This window comes from Hyperolius riggenbachi, chromosome 9 (genome assembly GCF_040937935.1).
Source record: "Hyperolius riggenbachi isolate aHypRig1 chromosome 9, aHypRig1.pri, whole genome shotgun sequence".
NCBI classification, from domain to species: domain Eukaryota; kingdom Metazoa; phylum Chordata; class Amphibia; order Anura; family Hyperoliidae; genus Hyperolius; species Hyperolius riggenbachi.
In genome coordinates, this window is record NC_090654.1 from 277,905,569 (window position 1) to 277,925,956 (window position 20,388).

At 45.2% G+C, this 20,388-nt stretch overlaps 1 protein-coding gene across 1 annotated transcript; it reads left to right on the top strand.

Moving 5' to 3' along the window:
- The first annotated feature begins 1,724 nt into the window (after nt 1–1,724).
- Nucleotides 1,725–20,135, top strand: LOC137532126 (extracellular tyrosine-protein kinase PKDCC-like). The gene is made up of 7 exons (XM_068252297.1): nt 1,725–2,344; nt 8,766–8,888; nt 10,405–10,676; nt 12,550–12,629; nt 12,742–12,843; nt 14,825–15,007; nt 18,282–20,135. Exons 1-7 carry the CDS (start codon nt 1,823–1,825, stop codon nt 18,404–18,406), a joined length of 1,407 nt encoding a protein of 468 aa, XP_068108398.1. The 5' UTR covers nt 1,725–1,822; the 3' UTR covers nt 18,407–20,135.
- Nucleotides 20,136–20,388: the final 253 nt, after the last annotated feature.

Genomic DNA, 20,388 nt, shown 5'->3' on the forward strand with positions numbered 1-20,388 from the left:
CAGGTACTGAACAGAACAGGTATGCAGTGGTGGGTTCACTGAACAGGTATGCAGTGGTGGGTTCACTGAACAGGTATGCAGTGGTGGGTTCACTGAACAGGTATGCAGTGGTGGGTTCACAGTACAGGTATGCAGTGGTGGGTTCACAGAACAGATATGCAGTGGCAGGTTCACTGAACAGGTTCACTGAACAGGTATGCAGGTACTGAACAGAACAGGTATGCAGCCAGGAACAAGCTAAGCCTAACTAATCTTTCCCTATGAGAGACAGTCTGCAGCAGCTCGCCCTACTCTCACTAACGCAGGCACACGAGTGAGCGTAATGGCCGCCGCTGCCTGCCTTATATAAGGGGGGGGGGGGCTCCAGGGGCTAGTGTAGCCTAATTGGCTACACTGGGCCTGCTGACTGTGATGTAGAGGGTCAAAGTTGTCCCTCATGATGCATTATGGGGCGAACTGAACTTCCGCAAAAGTTCGCCTGCGGGACGCGAACGCGAACCACTGAAGTTCGCATGCAACCGTTCGCAGGCGAACCGTTCGGCCCAACTCTATTCACAAGCTGTGCAGAGACAACGCTGCCCAAGCATCATTCCTCCAGCAACAAACATAATTCATTATACTTGCGTTAGTCCATAGGGTGTGTCTTCTCTCAGCTGTATACCAAAGCGCCTCTTACCCCTGGATAACTGTGGCTATCACTATGGAAGATGGTCGCATATTGTATGCACTCCCGGCATGGAAGCCCGGTTTTCTGTAGGCCCCTTCCAGTGCTTTGAACACAGTGTCACCACATACAGTATCCCTTTACTGGCGTGGGTTACTTGCGCTCGGCAGCAGACACCCTTTCAAGGGCTGACAGTGCTACAGCCAGCTGGCATTAGGCGGTGGGGACACTAGATCAGCGTGGTGTGGCGTTAGGCTCCTCCCACCGACGCATTTCGCGTCACATGATGCTTCATCAGGGCGTACTCTGAACGTGCAATAAAGATATTACTGATTGAACCAAGATGAAATGGGGCTTGAGGCCAATTAATGTCTGCTTTTCTATATGTAAAATGAGCTATAAATGACTTTTCTCCTATGTTGCTGTCACTTACAGTAAGAAGTAGAAATCTGACAGAAGTGACAGGTTTTCAACTAGTCCATCTCTTCATGTCGGTTTTGTCAGATTTCCACTACCTACTGTAAGTGACAGCAACATAGGAAACAAGTAATTTTATAGCCAATTTTACTCTGGAAGAAACATACTTCTTATTTGTATGTGTTTACATGTATTTTAACTTTTACAATTTTTGCGACAGTGCTCCTTTAAGTGAGCAACTGTGGTTCCCCATAATGCATCACTCCTGAATATGAAAATTATCTCTTTATTCCCCTGAAGCCAGGCTTATATCCATAACCGCTGGTGTATAGCACGCCTATAGCTTATAAATGCAACAAAGCCTCATCAACTCCAACATGCGGACAGCCTGTTTCAGACTTTTGGTCCTCATCAATACATGGCAGGGATTGATAGGACTGTGGGATAAGGATTGGACCAGCACAACCAAGCAGCTCGGGGTGACCCAAAAAACTCATATGAAGTCATAAGACTTGTTTAGACATTGTCCACATGGTGGCAGCAGAGAGTTGGCTTTCACAGACAGGAGAGACTTCAGCCTGGAGTCAGGTAAGGCTTGGAATGGGCTGCAATAGGCTCTCCCCAGTGGGTGTCCCAAGCCCATTAACCCTCCCCATTAGGCAAACAGGGGCAGGCATTGCTCTGCTAATGAACTCATTTACAGTGAAGGGACAGAGGTGAGAAGCTGGTCACAGCTGCACAATGAGAGGACACCTCATCTTCTCTGCAGCTGCACTCATCCTAACAGCCATTTTCCTGAAACTCTCATCCCATGGAAAGGGGACTTACAATGACAAATACATGTCCCTGCTGCAGTCCCAGCGCAGTCCCGACATTCACGCCGAGATCCTGCAGAGGCACAGGGACTTCATGTTCTTCCATCAGACCTTACAGGCCATCAGCCGCCCAGGTCGCTGGGATGAGCCGCAGAGGATTCTGGGAGCGCAGGTGGACGTACAGTCCAAGGGGATGCTAACGTGCGAAGATCTGGCTTATTTATCGAGCATTGATTATATCGGGTCTGGTTTTACCAAACTGGTTCTGAAGGGGACTTTACTGAGCGGCAGGGTGATCGCCCTTAAGTCGGTTCACAGCGAAGGCAACGACGTAAAAAACTGTGTGCAGGTCTATGGCGACGCGGTCGGATGTCACCGACTGGCCACCTACAAACTGCAGAAGGAAATTGCGCTGATGCAGATTCTCCGGCACCCCGGCATCATCCAGGTACGGTAGTCTGAAAACAAATCTGTCTGGTGGGTCTGTACAATACAATATACAATAATACAATAACATTTGTAAAGCGCTTTTCTCCCATAGGACTCAAAGCGCATAGTTGTGTCTCAGGTCAATACAGGGTTGCAGGCTGGACTGTGTTACAGAGGAGATAGTCAGGTGTTCATAAATGCCAGATTCAAGAGGTGGGTTTCCAGGGATGGTGCTATCCTGATTGCGTGTGGCAGGGAGTTCTAAAGTCTAGGGGCAGCATGACAGAAGGCTCTGTCTCCAAAGGTTTTGAGGTAGACTCTGGGGGTGACCAAGGTGTTATATCCTTTTGATCTAAGATTGTGGGGGGTATGATGCAGTTGCAGCAAGTCTTTCAGGTATCCAGGGCACAGATTGTGCAAGGATTTGAATGTCAGCAAGCCAATCTTAAACAAAATTCGCCATTTTATCAGTAGCCAGTGGAGTGAGCACAGGGTTAGTGTTGTGTGGCAATGGCGGGGTTGGCTCGTTAACAGCCTTGCAGTGGCATTCTGTACTAATTGCAGGTTGCGCAGGTCTTTCTTATGAAGGTAAGTTCTGGTCGATCTTCTTTCTCTTTGGAAATGCGAATATGGACAAAACTTTGTGAATAAGGGCCCCGTTCACAGTGGTGAGTTGCAGGGAGGGGGGGGGGGGTGTAATGACCACTTTGGAATGCGGCTTGCCGTACTGCAATGCACCACCTTTCACAGTTCACAGTGCAGCAGGAAAGTTGCGGTATAAGGGGTTGCGGCATTGTAATGCATTGCACGCAGTTAGCGGTGATGCACGCAGTGTGTTACCGCTAAATGCACTCGTTAACATTAAAAATAAAGCATTCTTTTCATTACTGTATGCTTCACTGTACCCGATGCAGTGTGAGCATAACGTGCAGCGCCACTGTTCCGATCTGTTGTTGCGTTTCTACGGTACAGGGAATGCAACACAATGGCCACTGAAGTGAAAATATACTTATTAGATCATGAATTGTATGTGTAGTATGGAGGATAAATAGAACATTATTAATATTTTTAGTTTTAAAGCTCTATTTTTAAGATTGCATCAGGCTGTCACAGCTACCCTTTCGAATCCACATCACATTCTGCCTTTTATAGGATACCAGAGCTGAGACAAATTTTAAAAACGGGGAGCAGGCATGTATGTGAAGCTGTCCTCATGAGACTGCTATTTACTTTTCAGGAAACTGGATTGAATTCATCCAGACCCAGGCATTTTTCTATTTTATGTTGGATAGAACTGTAAAGGCTCAGAGCCTTTTTCGGGTTTTTATTGCTGTCTGTGTTATAAGAAATGAAGGGGTTTATGCACGAAAGTGTGGTAATATTGCTGTGCGCAGACAGCGCATGGCAATATTTTACTACCGCCAGCATTGTACCATGAGTTACACTATTGCCGCGACCCGCAGTACTTAAATAATGCGAATGTTGCAATGATGACGTTCGTTAGTAATGTGCATTACAGTTGCAAAGCTTGTGCTACTCAACCACCACTGCTCTCGCTAATAAGAGTACTGTAATTCATGGTATAATGCTGCCGGTAGTAACAGTAATATTGCCTATCTGCGCAGCAAAATTACGCACTTAATGTAAACCTGAGATGAGGAAATAAAAAATGTATACATACCTGGGGCTTCCTCCAGCTCCCTCTGACCTAATCGCTCTCTTGCTGTCCCCCCGCTGCCTGCAAACTCTGCAAATTGTCCCGGAAAGTCCTCTGGTCTGGAAAATAATGCGCAGACGCAGGCTGACTTTTCGCACTCCCGTGGATGAGAGCATTATGCGCCTGCGTAATAGTACTGCGCCGTCTGGCCTGGACAATTTACTGGGGCCACCTACGAAGGCTGCAGGCAGCGGAGGATGGTGGTGTGGGAGCAATCAGACCAGAGACACTGAAGTGAAAAAAAAATTATGATATAATGATTTGTATGTGTAGTACAGCTAAGAAATAAAACATTAGGAGCAGAGACATAAGTCTAATATTGTTTCCAGTACAGTAAGGGTTAAGAAACTCCAGTTGTCTATGCAAAAGAGCCATTGAGCTCCATGACTTTCAAAGTGGCAGAGAGCACTGTCTTCTGAAGCTTAATATCTCAACTGTCAGTCATTGTATTTTCGTTTTCTCTCCAGAGGACAGGTCAATAGTTCACTGGGCTGCTCTGTAAAATCATTTAGAATGCTGAGTAATGTGTGAACTGCAAATATTAGAGAATGATGCAATGTTATAAAAAAAACACTAAATAACTGAAAATAAAAATATGAGAATATTTTCTTTGCTACTAATGTTCTAGTAATTATCCGTACTACACAACCAATTCATTATATCATCATTTTTTTTTCCGCTTCAGTGTCTCTGTAAGTGCATCAACCCTGAACTGAGAGACATGTTGCCTAAATTAAGCACAGACAGCAATACAAACTTGACTGTTCCAAACTTTTTTGACTCCACCCAAAATCCAAAACTGAACATGTAAATGTGGCTGGAGTGGACATACTGTACTTATGAACACAAATTGATACATTGTACGTTTCTGCAGAAACTGCTGAATACTGTGGCTGCACTTTCTGTGTTGGGATGATAATGGGATTCCATTACTATGATTCTACCTTTTCTGTTATCACCCGATTGCCAGCAGAACTACAAACTGATATCATTCATGAGGAATGCTGTCACCTGGGTACTGGCAGCTAACAGTAGCTGCTAGGGATCATGGGAACTGTAGTCCCTTGTTCAGCTGGCTGATGGTACAGGAGACAGTAGAGGGAGAGAGCATTCCCATTGGTCTCTTGCAAACCAATTGTAGGCTGAGGTTTCCGATGGGGCTCTTGAATCTTGGTGCTTTTTCCATGCAGTGGACCCAAGCGACGGTGCCAAAGGGTACACGGCGGCCAGCCTAGACGCCATCCATTATCATAGGCTACCATTGATCCCATTGGCCTCCACTGGCATCCGCTTCGTTTGTTGATCTGAAAAAATCATGCAGGTCCCATCCTTGAGTTCTGCTCTTCCGAAGGGCCCGAACGGATCTGTTACGAGTTGGCCAATGTGAACAGATCCTATTGCTTTGCCGGGGGGGGGTCCGTTCCGATAAACAGAACGATTTTTATGCCAGCGTGAATCCTGCCTTAAGTTATGTACACACGCTTGACAAAAAGTAATTTGAAACATGACAGATTTCGCCATATTGGACGACAATTGTGTCAAATAATGTAGCTGAGCGACCGATATTGTGCATCTTGCCCAATCCATCTGGCAGACCAACTCAGATGACTGTTGAGCAGATATCTTACAGTCATCATTATTTAGTATTTATATAATGCCGACATCTTCCGCAGCGCTGTACAGAGTATATTGTCTTGTCACTAACTGTCCCACCGAGGAGCTCACAATCTAATCCCTACCATAGTCATATGTCTGTGTATGTACCGTGTAGTGCGTATATCGTATTTGAGGGCCAATTTAGGGGGGAGCCAATTAACTTATCTGTATGTTTTTGGGATGTGGGAGGAAACCAGAGTGCCCGGAGGAAACTCACACAGACACGGGGAGAACATACAAACTCCTTCCAGACAGTGTCCTGACTGGGATTCCAATGGGGGACCCAGTGCTGCAAGGCGAGAGCGCTACGCCACCATGCTGCCTGTGGCACGGGGCACTCAATGTTGTTTACACAACAATGCTCCACAGAATGCGTGCATGTTTTGCATAATGTTACTCTCGTTTGCATGCGCCATATTTAAATGAATTGGTCATTTGGAATATCATTGTGCGGACAATGTTGGAAAGACTCGTCGTTTGTTGCTGGTAAAGTCAATTTGTGATGCTTGTGGTAACTCTTATCGAGCATTGTAGGGACTTTTACTGTAATTATAACTTTCACAGAAGAGGCCATCAAAGCCCTACAGTGAGGGAAAGTCATAAACCTGCAAGAGAGATCATTAGTGAGTTTATAGCCCCCCACCCTGACAGTAATGCCATTGGCTTCCCTCTGAAGATGGGGGCCAGGTCTGTCCTACCAGCAGAAGCCCTCCAGCTTCAATGGAAAGGGGCTTTTAGCGGGGAAGGCATGCAGTGACCTCTGGTTGCCCTCTGTGTGTGTGTGTGCAAGGACAGTAGAACTTATAAGGGACATTTGTGACAACAGTAACATCTCTATCTGACCTGACTCCCTCCACTTCCTTAGGTAAACATGGAGGCTCCAGAATGTGTCAGATGGGAAGAGAGTGACAAAATTAATGGAATGCTTAGGCACCTCTCTGTGATCAAACCCCTGATATTCTGTATCTGAAGCCAGGCAGACATAGTGCTCCCATTCCAAGCAAGCAACCAGAAGTTGTCTAGTGGGGCAGCCCGGTGGCGTAGTGGTTAGCGCTCTCGCCTTGCAACGCAGGGTCCCTGGTTCGAATCCCAGCCAGGTCAACATCTGCAAGGAGTTTCTATGTTGTTCCCGTGTCTGTGTGGGTTTCCTCCGGGTACTCCGGTTTCCTCCCACATCCCAAAAACATACAAATAAGTTATTTGGCTTCCCCCTAAATTGGCCCTAGACTATGACACATACACTACACAATACATACATAGACACATGACTATGGTAGGGGTTAGATTGTGAGTCCCTCTGAGGGACAGTTAAGCAAGAAGACAATATACTCTGTACAGCGCTGCATAATATGTTGGCGCTATATAAATAATAATAATAATAGTACGTGTACAACGACCCCCCCTGACTGCGTCAGCAGTTGACAAGCCTGGCAGATTATCGCCGCAGCGGAGCAGTAAATTTGGGCACATGCGGCAAGTGGACTAATTGGCGCCACCTGTATTTTATCAGAATGCGGGTGCTGGAGCAGAAATTTGGGTGCCTGGTAAAGTAGCGGGCACTGGTACATCGCCTGCCATATACAGTATATCGGGCACCCCGGGCACCCAAATGCAGATATTTATGGTGGCAGTGCCAGTGGCACCCGAAAATTTACACTTTTGGTTCTTTTTATTGTCTTACTTGAAGTGTGTGTGTGTGGGCGGGGATTGGGGTGTGGGGGAGGGTTTAAGGGTTAAGTGTCAGGGGGAGGGTTCTGTGTGAGAGTAGGTTGAGGTATAGTAAAATATTGGTATTTAATACATTGGTATTAAATACCGATATTTTACTATCGACATTACTGGGCGCCCAAATTCCTGCACGTCTTTATTTGATGTACGCTCTCCGCTGCCTGCATGGTCCCCCCCCCCCCCATGTAATGACAGTACACGGAGGAGAGCAGCCAGGGGTCCAAGACAATCGATTGGGTGGCCATGTTGCCAGATTAGATCACTATGACCGAATACGACAGATATTGATGCAGCAAATCGAGTACCGCAAAAGCACTTTTTTTGTATTGGCCAAACAGTGATGATCTGACAGTGCCCTGTATACAACATTAGTTCCAGATCTGTACAGCATCCGGCAGTCAGAGCCGGATCATCCACAAGGCAAGCCTAGGCAGTTGCCTAGGACCTGGAGAGAGTCTAGGGGCCTGGCGAATGCTAACCTCCACAAATCTTACTAAAAATGCCAGGTGGCCATCAGCGGTGGGTAAAAAACAGTTATCTTGCCTAGGGCCTGATCAAATCTGATAAGGAGAGAGATGTGTTGCCTGCCCATACACCACAGGCCAATTCCCGATCAATTTCATGATGAAATCCGGAATCTGCCTTGTAATGCCGCATCTGCCTCTTCGCCGGCCCGACACTGCCCACCAAACGCATCTCCCTTCCCCCACCCCCGATGCCCAGTGGGGCACGTGTACGAATGGAGGACGTAGTGGCAGACAAGCGGCAGATGCGGAGAGGTAATGTGTAGTCCAGGCCTGGGCAAACTTGGCCCTCCAGCTGTTACGGAACTACAAGTCCCACAATGCATTTGCCTTTATGAGTCATGACTGTGGCTGTAAGACTCCTGCAATGCATTGCGGGACTTGTAGTTCCTTAACAGCTGGAGGGCCAAGTTTGCTCATGTCTGGTTTAGTGCATTGGGGAACGGGGGAGACATGGAAGGTTAGTAGGGACAACGTCAGGGGCTTAGTCGTGTTTGTCACTCATCCCAATATTGCTTGCCGTTACCGCCGCGCACCTGACCGTCCACGACTGCCCGACATCTTGCAGCATGTCCAATCGATTAATGTGTCCAGTTTTGGCCCAAAATTGGTCGCATCGATGATTGGGCATGCTCTTGGCGGCATCGATTTTCGGATGGCCGCCAAGTCGCCTGATGTATGGCACCTTTAATCCATTCCTGCTGGCCGTGCCAAATAACAATGTAGCCCTATAATTGGGCATTTCAGTTGCAGATGGTGACAGCGGGGTCCTCCTTCAACTTTTCTAATTCACAATCCTCCTTTTCTCTCCTCAGCTCCAGGGACAGTGCCGTGTGAATAGCTCCCCCGAAGACATCAGGGTCACCGCCATGCTGGAACTGGGGTCCCCCCTCCAGATGATTCAGCTCCTGCAAGCCCCCTGGGAGGAGAGATTTAAAGTGAGTCCCAGCAAACAATGGCAATTGTGTGAGGGTCTCTCAGGCCTCCCCAGCAGGGCGAGAGAAGAGCCCAGCTGGGGGCGGAGCCATGCCACCTGTGGATTTTGGAAGCTGGGCATTCCTGTCCAGCTGGGATCTAGTTAATGAGTCCAGTTTTCACTCAGCTTGAAGGGATTACTGGAGAAGGCTGTGCAAACAGGCTGTGAGGGTCTCCAGCAGCCTGGGACACAATAGGGGATATGGTGGGGGGGAGGGGGGCAGGGGTTCTGCCTGTTTACAATTCACTCTTCAATCAATCAGCTGAGGACATAGCAGAGGTCTGTGTTTATTCAAATGACACTGAAAGGGGTCAGGGGTCACAGGGGAATGTCACTGTAAAAATCTACTCCGAATTCCAGAGGCACACACTTCCATGTAGCAGCAGAGTATCCTGCCCTATTTAATATTACTATTACCTATTTATATAGCACTGACATCCTCTGCAGCACTTTACAGAGTACATAGTCATGTCACTGACAGTCCTCAGAGGAGCTCACAATCTAATCCTACCATAGTCATAGTCTAATGTCCTACCATATTATTATTATGTATTTATATAGCACTGACATCTTCTGCAGCTTTTTTACAGAGTACATAGTCATGTCACTGACTGTTCTCAGAGGCTCTCACAATCTAATCCTGCCATAGTCATAGTCTAATGTCCCACCATATTATTTGTATTATTATTATGTATTTATATAGCACTGACATCTTCTGCAGCACTGTACTGAGTACATAGTCATGTCACTGACTGTACTCAGTGGAGCTCACAATCTAATCCTACCATAGTCATAGTCTAATGTCCTACCATATTATTATTATGTATTTATATAGCACTGACATCTTCTGCAGCACTGTACTGAGTACATAGTCATGTCACTGACTGTACTCAGTGGAGCTCACAATCTAATCCTACCATAGTCATAGTCTAATGTGCTACCATATTATTATTATTATGTATTTATACATCATTGACATCTTTTGCAGCACTGTACTGAGTACATAGTCATGTCACTGCTTGTCTTCAGAGGAGTTCACAATCTAATCCTACCATAATCATAGTCTAATGTCCTACCATATGATTATTATGCATTTCTATAACACTGACATCTTCTGCAGCACTTTACAGAGTACATAGTCATGCTACTGACTGTCCTCAGAGGAGCTCACAATCTAATTCTTCCATAGTCATAGTCTAATGTCCTACCATATTATTATTATTATGTATTTCTATATCAGTGACATCTTATGCAGCACTGTACAGAGTACATAGTCACTGGCTGTCCTCAGTGGAGCTTACAATCTAATCCTACCATAGTCATAGTCTAATGTCCTACCTTATTATTATTATTATGTATTTATATAGCACTGACATCTTCTGCAGCACTTTACAGGAATGTTGGTGTGCTGGCCATGTATACAGAGCTTTGTTACTGAATAGGGGTGATAGTTAATGCATTTCTCTATTCCGCGACAGATCTGCCTGGAATTGGTGAGACTGCTGCATTACCTGGCGAATTCCCCCCTGGGTTCTGTGGCCCTGCTGGATTTCCAGCCACGGCAGTTTGTCCTGGTGGACGGGAGTCTGAAGCTGACGGACATGGACGACGCCACGAGTGATGAGATACAGTGTAGAGAGGACAGTGACTGCACCCTCAGCTTTCCCGCCAGGGCATTTGTGGTCACATGCTCTAGCGGGGGGACGTGTGTCCGGACCAATGAGAAGAGGAACCTCTACAATGCATACAGGTAGGATGATAATGTGCAGTACCAAACAAATGGTGGTCTGTTTGTTTGTTTTCTTGAATTTGGCATGCAGCAGGGCAGGGTCAGAAATGATTGTTCTTATTGCTATCTGTGTCCCAATTAGAGATTCTTTTTTACTCACTTCCTGTTTGCAGACAAAAGAAGTACCAGAATATGATGTTGACTTTAAGAGGAATTGTAGTGAAAATAATGTAATGTATACAATTGTTTATTTTACTAAATGATTTAGTCAGTGTTTGCCCATTGTAATATCTTTCCACTCCCCAAATTGCATTCTGAAATGTATCACAGGTGGTGACATCTTTAGTCCTGTCAGGTGCAGCTCTGCGGAATGTTTGTTTCTGAGAATTCCAAAGCCAGTAGAAATTATACCTGGCCTCCCTGAATGCTGTGGGGGAGAATTCCACATGGCTAAACAGCCTAGGCTAAATATCACTGGAAGGGTGTGGCTAGATGACAATATACAAGAATATAGAGTTTCTAATTGTGAAACCAGAAAAAAATACCGTAAAAGTGGGTATCCTGACTAATTTGCTGCATTCTACTCTGTGTTACTACAGGTCCTCTTTAAGATTTGCTCAATGGCTTTCATCCAATTAAGCAAATAATAATCACATCGCTTTTGTATTTTTTTGCAAATAATAAAAAAGTAAATGAATAAATCAACTACTATTGACTGTAACTACTAACGATTGGTTATGGATGTGTGTAGTTGTTGGTCAGTTTTATTAATTGCTGCAGTTTTTATTGCTGTTTGGTTTTAGTATTATCATGGTTTGTTATAATATTAATTATTTGTTAAGGTCATTGAGACGCTAACAATTCTGGCTTTGGTTGAACTCTATGGACTTTTTTCAACACAAATACCGTAACTATGTAACTAACTATGCATGCAAATAATATGCAGCTTCGAACTGCATAAAGTTAGCATTATATTTGCTTACACACTGTGTAATTCTTAGCATCTATCTCATTGACTATCTGTAGTCCTTTTTACCAGAATTGTTGATGTGTTGGTGGTGTTTATTTTTTATCATTGCTGTTTTATTGTTGTTTTAGTACTAGCCTGATTAATTTATTATTTATGAATGTTTTGTTATGGTGGTTGTAGTTTTTATTTCTTTCTATTCTGTTGGTTACCGTACTGTCATTGTTTTTGTTATTATTGTGAATAAAAATTATTAGTATTTACTATTATTTTCTTGTTATTGTTTTATAACTAATAACAGCGTTTGATTATATTGTGTATTAGTTCTCAAATCGATTGTAGCATTGTTATTGTTTCTTCAGTTAAAGTTATTTTTATCCCCTCTGGCCGCACACTTGCTGAAATCGTGGTCATTTTGCGTTCGAATCGAAAGATTGAATGTGAAAATCGCGTGAAGTAGGGGCACTTTTAAAGGGCGACTGTAACCTTTTAGAACAAAAAAGTTAGATACTCAACTTCCTGCATCTCCTCGTTCCACCGCCGGTCCCCCTGTTCACATGTCCTGCCGGTTGTGTCTTTGGCTCTCTTTGGAAGTATTCCGGTCTCTTTAGTACTTTTGAAAGTGTGCGGCTCCCTACTGCGCATGCGTTAGTCCACACTACAGAGCGGCTTGTCTTCAACAGTATTCGAAGACCTGAGTAATTCCGTGGCCTTGCAAGGAGACCTGAAGACCTCTTTGACATTAAAGTCAGAGGCTGGACCGGGTGGCCTGGCGGTGGATCGAGAGGACACAGAGAGGACCAGGAAGACTGTGTAAGGGATCCAGTTGTCCTTTAAACGTGGCTTTTGGTTATTGACATTAAGTTCTTATCTTGATCCTTGAATTGGATGTTCGAATATTCCAATGTTGCTTTTGTGTCTCTCCAGATTTTTCTTCACTTACCTCCTGCCCCACGCCTCACCTCCTGCCCTCCGACCTCAGCTGCAGGACATCATGAATGGGACAGGTACTGCAGCCAGACATAGCAGTCATTAGCAGGCCATGTGACCCCTATTAGAGTGGATACCAGGCCCGACCCAGCTGTCAGAGCCGCCATAAAACTTCTGCTTTCATTGCAGGTGATTTACGTCTGGGCATAAATGAAACCCTGGAGGCCTTTGAAGATGTCCTGAGTTACTACAAGTCTGGGATGGAGCTCAACCAAGATGTGCATCTGAAGGGTCAGCTTCTAACTATTCATCTACCACGTTCTGATGTTATAACATTATCATTATAATGTATTTATATAACAGTGACATCTTCTGCAGCACTTTACAGAGTACATAGTCACGTCACTGACTGTCCTCAAAGGAGCTCACAATCTAATACCACCATAGTCATAGTCTAATGTCCTACCAGATTATTATATATTTATATAGCACTGACATCTTCTGCAGCTTCACAGAGCACATAGTCATGTCACTGACTGTCCCCAGAGGAGATCACAATCTAATCCCACCATAGTCATAGTCTAATGTCCTACCAGATTATTATATATTTATATAGCACTGACATCTTCTGCAGCTTCACAGAGCACATAGTCATGTCACTAACTGTCCTCAGAGGAGCTCACAATCTAATCCTACCATAGTCATAGTCTAATGTCCTCCCATATTATTATAATGTACTAGCTGATGGCCTGGCGTTACCCATTTATGTATTTGGCTGGTGTTAGCTCCGCCCACTTTTTTAACCCTAATACACAATTACTCAATTACTCAATGACCTAGTTTGTGAGCTTTGCAGTCTTTGGCATCAATAATTTGATTTAAATTAAACAAATCTGTTTGGCTGTGGCTCCACCCCTTTTCTGAATTTGAACCCCAGTCACCCAATGACTAACTGAATCAGGTTTGAGGCTTGTGCCATTAAAGAGACTCTGAAGTTTTGCAAAATACAGGTCTTACTTTTAAAAAACCTCTTTAACATCAATGCAATGCCCTAACTGAAACGCTGCATGATCCCCATGGCTGAACACTAAATAAATTACCCCAAACTCCCGGGGCAAAAATCCACGACTTTCCTAGTTGTGGATTTTGCTGCCCGGGGAGGCAGAGCTTTGGGCTGTAGCTCTGCCTCCATGCGCGTCAATCTGCAAGTGAAAGAAGACTGAGAGGGGCGGGGAGAGGCAGCGATCAGCGCAGATGGATGTGAGTAGAGGCAGAGCTGCAGCCAAAAGCTCTGCTTCTACTAGGAAGTGCTCCCAGCAATGTGCCCCGGTGAGTTTGGGGTGATTTATTGAGTGTTCAGCTGCAGGGATGCAGCGTTTCAGTTAGGGCATAGAAGTTAAAAAGTTTTTGTTTTAAAAAAAATATGTATTTTGCGAGACTTCAGTCTCTCTTTAACAGTGCAACAATGGCAGCAATTAAATAGTCCCCTAGAAAATCAATAGGTGAATTTTGATTGGCTTTTATAGGCTCCTCCCACTTTCCTGAATATTAATCCCAGTCACTCAATGACCATCTGGGCAAAGTTTGAGAACTCTGCCATTAACAGTGTAAGAATGGCTGCAGTTTACATTTTCCTAGTAAAATTTGTATTTGCCTTTGCCCACTTTTTGGTTATGGGGATAAAAAGTATCCTATATGTTATTCCAGGTAATGTACTATGTGTATGCCAAATTTCATTCAAATCCGTTCAGCCATTGTTGCGTGATCGAGTAACAAACATCCAAACTTTCACATTTATAATATTAGTAAGATTTATATATCACTGACATCTTCTGCAGCACTTTACAGAGTACATAGTCATGTTACTGACTGTTTTCAGAGGAGGTCACCATCTAATCCTACCATAGTCATAGTCTAATGTCCTACCATATTATTATTATGTATTTACAGTATATAGCACTGACATCTTCTGCAGCACATTACAGAGTACATAGTCATGTCACTGACTGTCCTCAGAGGAGCTCACACTCTAATCCTACCATAGTCATAGTCTAATGTCCTACCATATTATTATTATGTATTTACAGTATATAGCACTGACATCTTCTGCAGCACATTACAGAGTACATAGTCATGTCACTGACTGTCCTCAGAGGAGCTCACACTCTAATCCTACCATAGTCATAGTCATTGTATGGTGTTTTCCAGCTTTTAGACATTTGCTGAGTTCCTGTGACATTACAGAGGTTGATGGTGCCAATTTCATTTGCAGAATTCGAGGTGCAGAGAGGATTTCGGATCAATGACACATTAATTGATGATTTTCGATGTTGGCCCTCCTACAAGCACCAGGGGTGTGTGCTGTCCATGCACAGTGTGGCAGAAGCTGCCGAATTCTGCAACAGCCGCCATCGCTGTCGGAGCTTTGTCATTGGACAGCACAGGACATGGACAGGTAGGTGTTCTGCAGCCTCCCAGTGGTCTCATGAGCTAGAAAATAGTTCCCTTAAGGACTCTTCTCCTGTAGTGATGGTCATGTCTAGGAGAAATCATGGAGAAGCATGTGATCAGTTTGGTCAGGTGATAGATATGTAAGTTTGCTAGTCATGAGCATGTGCTAAAGCAAGATTTGATCATAGCAAATCAGAGCTTTGCAAATCTATCAGCTGATCAAACAAATCATCTGCTTTACCATGAGTTCTCCTAGACAAGGCCATCACTTTATCTCCTGTTGTGTTATTGATGTATGAGCTGAATCAAAGGTGAAGTGGCACCACCATGTGGCTCCTGGGGGGAAAAAGACAAACGCATGGCCTTTTGGGGATGGAGGCAGTGGGTGTGGCCAAAATTAGGCAGGTTTCACAAAGTAACCAATCAGCATCTGTCCTGATTCCTTTTTCCCTTCACTGGTTTCTATAAATCAGCCCTATTGGGTGCTTAGTGCCCTTTTCCACTGGCTGCGATCCGTTTCAAAAAGCGGATCAGCGTTTTGCCGATTGCTAGAGCACCATGGTTTACATGTAAATCGCTGTGCTCATTTTCCACTAGTGTGCGTCACTTTTCCCTGCACGCAGTTGTCATGTTCCTGATGGGTAAACAGCTAGTGGAAAATGCTGCGTGGCGCAAACGCACTGCAGCGCGATTGCGGGCGGAAGCGCAAGCAGCAGTGTCAAAGAGTTCACTTCCTGATTTGCGTCAGGGAGTGAATTACAATACCGCTCGGAAAAAACGTTTAAAAAAACGCTAAGCACAAAAACTAATCGCCCACCCAAGCGCCGGGAGTCAGAAAACAAAGTCGCCTCAAAAAAAAAAAAAAAAACCAACGCGAACGAGCACTCAAACGGAACGCAATGTGAACAAGGCCTTACCGAGCAGAGCTTAGTGAACTGAGGCATGTGTGTTTGGTAAATTACCGAATTTCTGCCTCATGGGGAAAACTTTTGTGAATTTGGAAAAAAAGTGTAAAATACCATAGGAGGTATCTTACCGTCCAGAATGATTTTACCGAACTGCCTATTGTGAATAGAGCCCTGTGCGTTCCCTCGCTGCAGTTCCGCTGCCCTCCAGTGTGCCGCTAGCCCCTCCGTTAGGAAGTGTTTCTGATGGGGAAGTCAGGAGGTATCCAGTATAATTTACTGCATTCTACTATGTCACTAGAGTGCCTCTTTAACTTTTTTGGAATTTCTCGATGAAGGCGCAGATACAGTAAAACGATTGCCTTCTCTGCCTGGATACTTTTATGACTTCGCTCATATCCTCTAGCGTCTATTTTCGCTCTATTGTACCATGAATTTCCTCTCTCACCGTTATGGCTGCTTGCCATCGCTGCTCTCACATCCTGCATATTCCGTTATATAGTTCTGTCAGGCATCACTGGAATCTTGCGGCTCTTAGGACGCGTATATCTAGCCATTTATCTCTGTTCTGGCGGCCCCCGATTTCTTCGGCAGATACACGCAGGCCGGCCCGGGGACGTTTGGGTTCATTGAGAAAGGACTCTTAGTGAGTAGCGGCAGTTTGCGCGCTCCGGGGCGTTTGTATCGCGGAATGCAAATGCACTTTAGTCTGGGAATAGGTTGCAGGTGTCTCATCTGCATCCGAGGGGGTTACTCAAACAGGGGGGAAAAAAAACTACAAAACTGATCTGAAATCGATCTGCGCAGACAGCCCTTCCGGGGAATACCGCGGATTTTACCGGGAATTTGTCAGGCATTGTAAGCTCAACTGTAAGCAAAAACATCTATCATGTTTTCCCCAAAACACAAGACACTGTCTTATATTAATTTTACCTCCAAAAGATGTGCTAGGGCCTATTTCGGGGGAGGGCTTATATTTTTTAGTGGTGGAAAATCGGACGCTATGTTAGTGTATGGGGAGTGGGGAGGAGTCTCTTACTGCACCTCCCTTGTGGCTGCGTCCCTCTCAGTTCACCTGTAAACAGCTCCAGTATGAATAATCATCGCCCTTTGACCCGGTCGCTGCACATGCGCTGTATGCTGGGTCAACTCCGTGACCGCGCTCCCCTCTCATGTCATAATCAATGTGCGCCAGGGATGCATCAGCGCACACACACATTGATTATGATGAGAGGGGAGCGCGGGTTGACCCAGCAAACAGCGTATGTGTGGCGACCAGTCAAAGGGCGATGACCATGTTAGGATACTGGAGCCGTTTGCAGGTGAACAGAGGGGGAGGAGCCACTAGGAAGGTGTGGTTAAAGACAGGGCCGGGCCGAGGCAGAGGCTGGAGAGGCTCCAGCCTCAGGGCGCATTGTAGGAGGGGGGCGCACAATTCATTCAGTTGTCATTCCCAATTGTGTTTGAAGCAGAAAGAAATAGGAAAAGGGGATACATGGCAGTGACTGCAAGTCAGATAAGTAGAGATTAAGGTATTGGGGAGGTTGGGGGCCCTGGGGCACCTCTTAGTCTAGTAGCAATCAGTGTGTGACGGCTGGGGCGGAGGGATGGAGGGGCGCACTTTGGTGTCTCAGCCTTGGGTGCTGAAGGACCTTGTCCCAGCTCTGGTTAAAGACTGCACATCTCCCCATACAGGCATACACTAACATAGCATCAGATTTTCTACCGGTATACAGCTAGCAAGGGCATAGCAATAGCCCTAGCAGCCATAGCAGCTGCTATGGGGCCTTGGAGAAGAGGGGGCCTAATGGTATTGATGTGTTCACTATTAATTTTGCTTTGTTGCTCCACCCTCTGACTTTTTCTCAGCACTCATGGACTATACACAATATGCATTGCATGAATATGTAAATTGACCAATCAACTCCTATTCATAGGGTAGGGGCAGGTAGCATTGCTCAAGGGTGTCTAGATATGATGGCACCATGAAAATATTGCTATGGGGCCCCATAATGCCTATCTATGCCACTGACAGCTAGGGCTTATTTTTGGGGGAAGGCTTATTTTCAGGGAAACACAGTACAGCCATTGCTGTTATTATATTTATTTCCATCCTTTAAATTGATAATTTTCTTATTTTCAAATGTTAATATGAAGGAAAATGAACCAGGATAGAAAGCACCAGTGTGGTCTGAATTTTAATACTACATATTTTTCTTATGAAATCTTAAAGATATGGATGTCTAGGGGTGTGTCGGGGGCGTGATTAGGGGTGTGGCAGGGGTGTGACTTAAGTGTCCCTTTTTCTTATGTCAAAAAGTTGGGAGGTATGGAAGAATTTGGCATTTAACAAGCTCTGTATTGTTTTAACAGGTCGGCACCTTGTCTCCTTCACAAGCAGCACAGCCCAGCTCATTCCAGACAAGGTTTCTGATGTCTACGTCAAACGTCCAACTGACACCGGAACTCCGCCCACACACGAACTGCAGAAAGACTGATGTGTGTCTCCTCCAATTGTGGAGCTGTTGGACTGTGTATGACAACATGGGCGAATCCCTAAAGATTAATAATTCAGTGATGACGCAGTGCTAGCCAGGTTCCGCCAAGAAAATTACTCAAGTTCTAGAAGCCCTTACTATAGTTTTCTATAAAAACAGCCACATACAGGAAATCCCTTGCTGCCGACCAGCCAGGGAATCCTGAGTGTCACGGGGATTTTAATAAGGTATTATACTAAATAGTATTTTATTTTCAAATGAGACACAGGTACAGGGCAGGTCCGACCATGAAGCAGACTGAATCATGTGATTCAGGGCAGCAGACTGTAGGGGACAGCATCAGCTCTACACTCAGGAGATCTTTTTCACTCTCTCCCTCTGCTCTTCTGCTTCTGCCTGACTCACAGAGCACAAAGCTTGCCTGCTTTGAGTCTTTTGGGCCTGATTCACAAAGCGGTGCTAACAGTTAGCACGCTGGTGAAAAGCCCTTTATCACGCCTAAACTCAGTTTAGGCGTGATAAGTTTAGGTGTGATAAGTTTAGGCGTGATAAGTTTAAGCACCATCTGGGTTAGCACTGCAGTGCACAGCTGATCAAAAGTTTTGCGCTAGCAAAGTCTGGTGCACTTCGCATAGAGTTTAATGGCGCTGCTTTGCGTGTGGGACTTTGCGCGCGATCTAAACTTATCACGCCTAAACTTATCACGCCTAAACTGGCTTTTCACCAGCGATGTGCAATGGTTATCACGCCTAAAGTGTCTCACTGGGTTAGCACCGCTTTATGGATCGAGCCCTTTGTGCGCTGCCACGCCCCTTACTTAAATATGCACTGCAGTCCAGCGTCCCATATCCATGGCTAAAGCAGTTGGTCATGTGACCTAGGAGGGGACACTGGATGTGTGACTGGATACATCTATGCAATATATCGCATCTCTGCCTGGGGCGGGGAGCACTGAATAACTTGCAGGGACAGAGATGGATTACAATGTATTGAAGTCTTATGCTGGGCATAGACGAGTCGACCTGGCGGCTCGATTAGCTGCCGGATCGATTCCCGCTCGTCCCCGCGGGCGCTCCTTATCTTTCGCTCGATTCCCCGCTATTGTACACCCGCGGGAATCGAGCGGGGAATCGATCGGACCTGTCGGATATTATCAATCGAGCCATCAGCTGCTCGATTGACAAGGGCGCATCGGCCAGTGTATGCCCAGCATTAGGCAAGGTAGTAGATCTGCTTCGACCCCTCCCGTGGTCCTTTTGGTAAGCTCAAGTAGAGAGAGGTCAAAGAACGTGGCACGTGGGCCCCTTCTTGACACCCACTAGGCCCCAAGCACCTGCCTAGGGTGCCTTTGCCTGGTTGATAACACTGCTCTGATTGGGAGGAGGCTGCCTAATACTGGCAGCATATCTGATACCTATTTGGGGGGTTCTCGGTTACCTTTACCAGCCAATCAGAATTCAGTGTCCTTTTTTTTTTAGCTCACTGAGTGACAGCTGAAATCTGATTATGAGTGACAGCTGAAATCTGATTGGTGGCTGGGACCAGCTCAGACATTTCTGCTTTCTGTACTATCAATAAACATGGGAAATGTGGCATCTGTGAAGGTGAAAATGTCACTAAATGACCTTGTGGGTCGAAAAAATGCACTTTCCACGAAAGTTATTTGTTGTAAAGATATTTATATGGTGTTTTAATAAATGCCTCTTTTTTTTTTTCCTTTTACTCAAAACTGAGTCTCGCCTCTTATTTCAGTATCAAAAATAATTCTTACTGTAACCGAATGGCCATTAATAGTACAATATTCTCCTCACATACAATCATTCGATCAGATTTGCAGGATTGTAAGCAATCGGAAGGTGATTATCGATTGTTCCCATAAACGGGGAAATTAGGGCATTTTCTCTCTTCAGTTACGATCATAAAATAGAACATTCCTATCAACAAAATTCTGTATTCCAATCGACCGTAGAGTCATTTCGCAC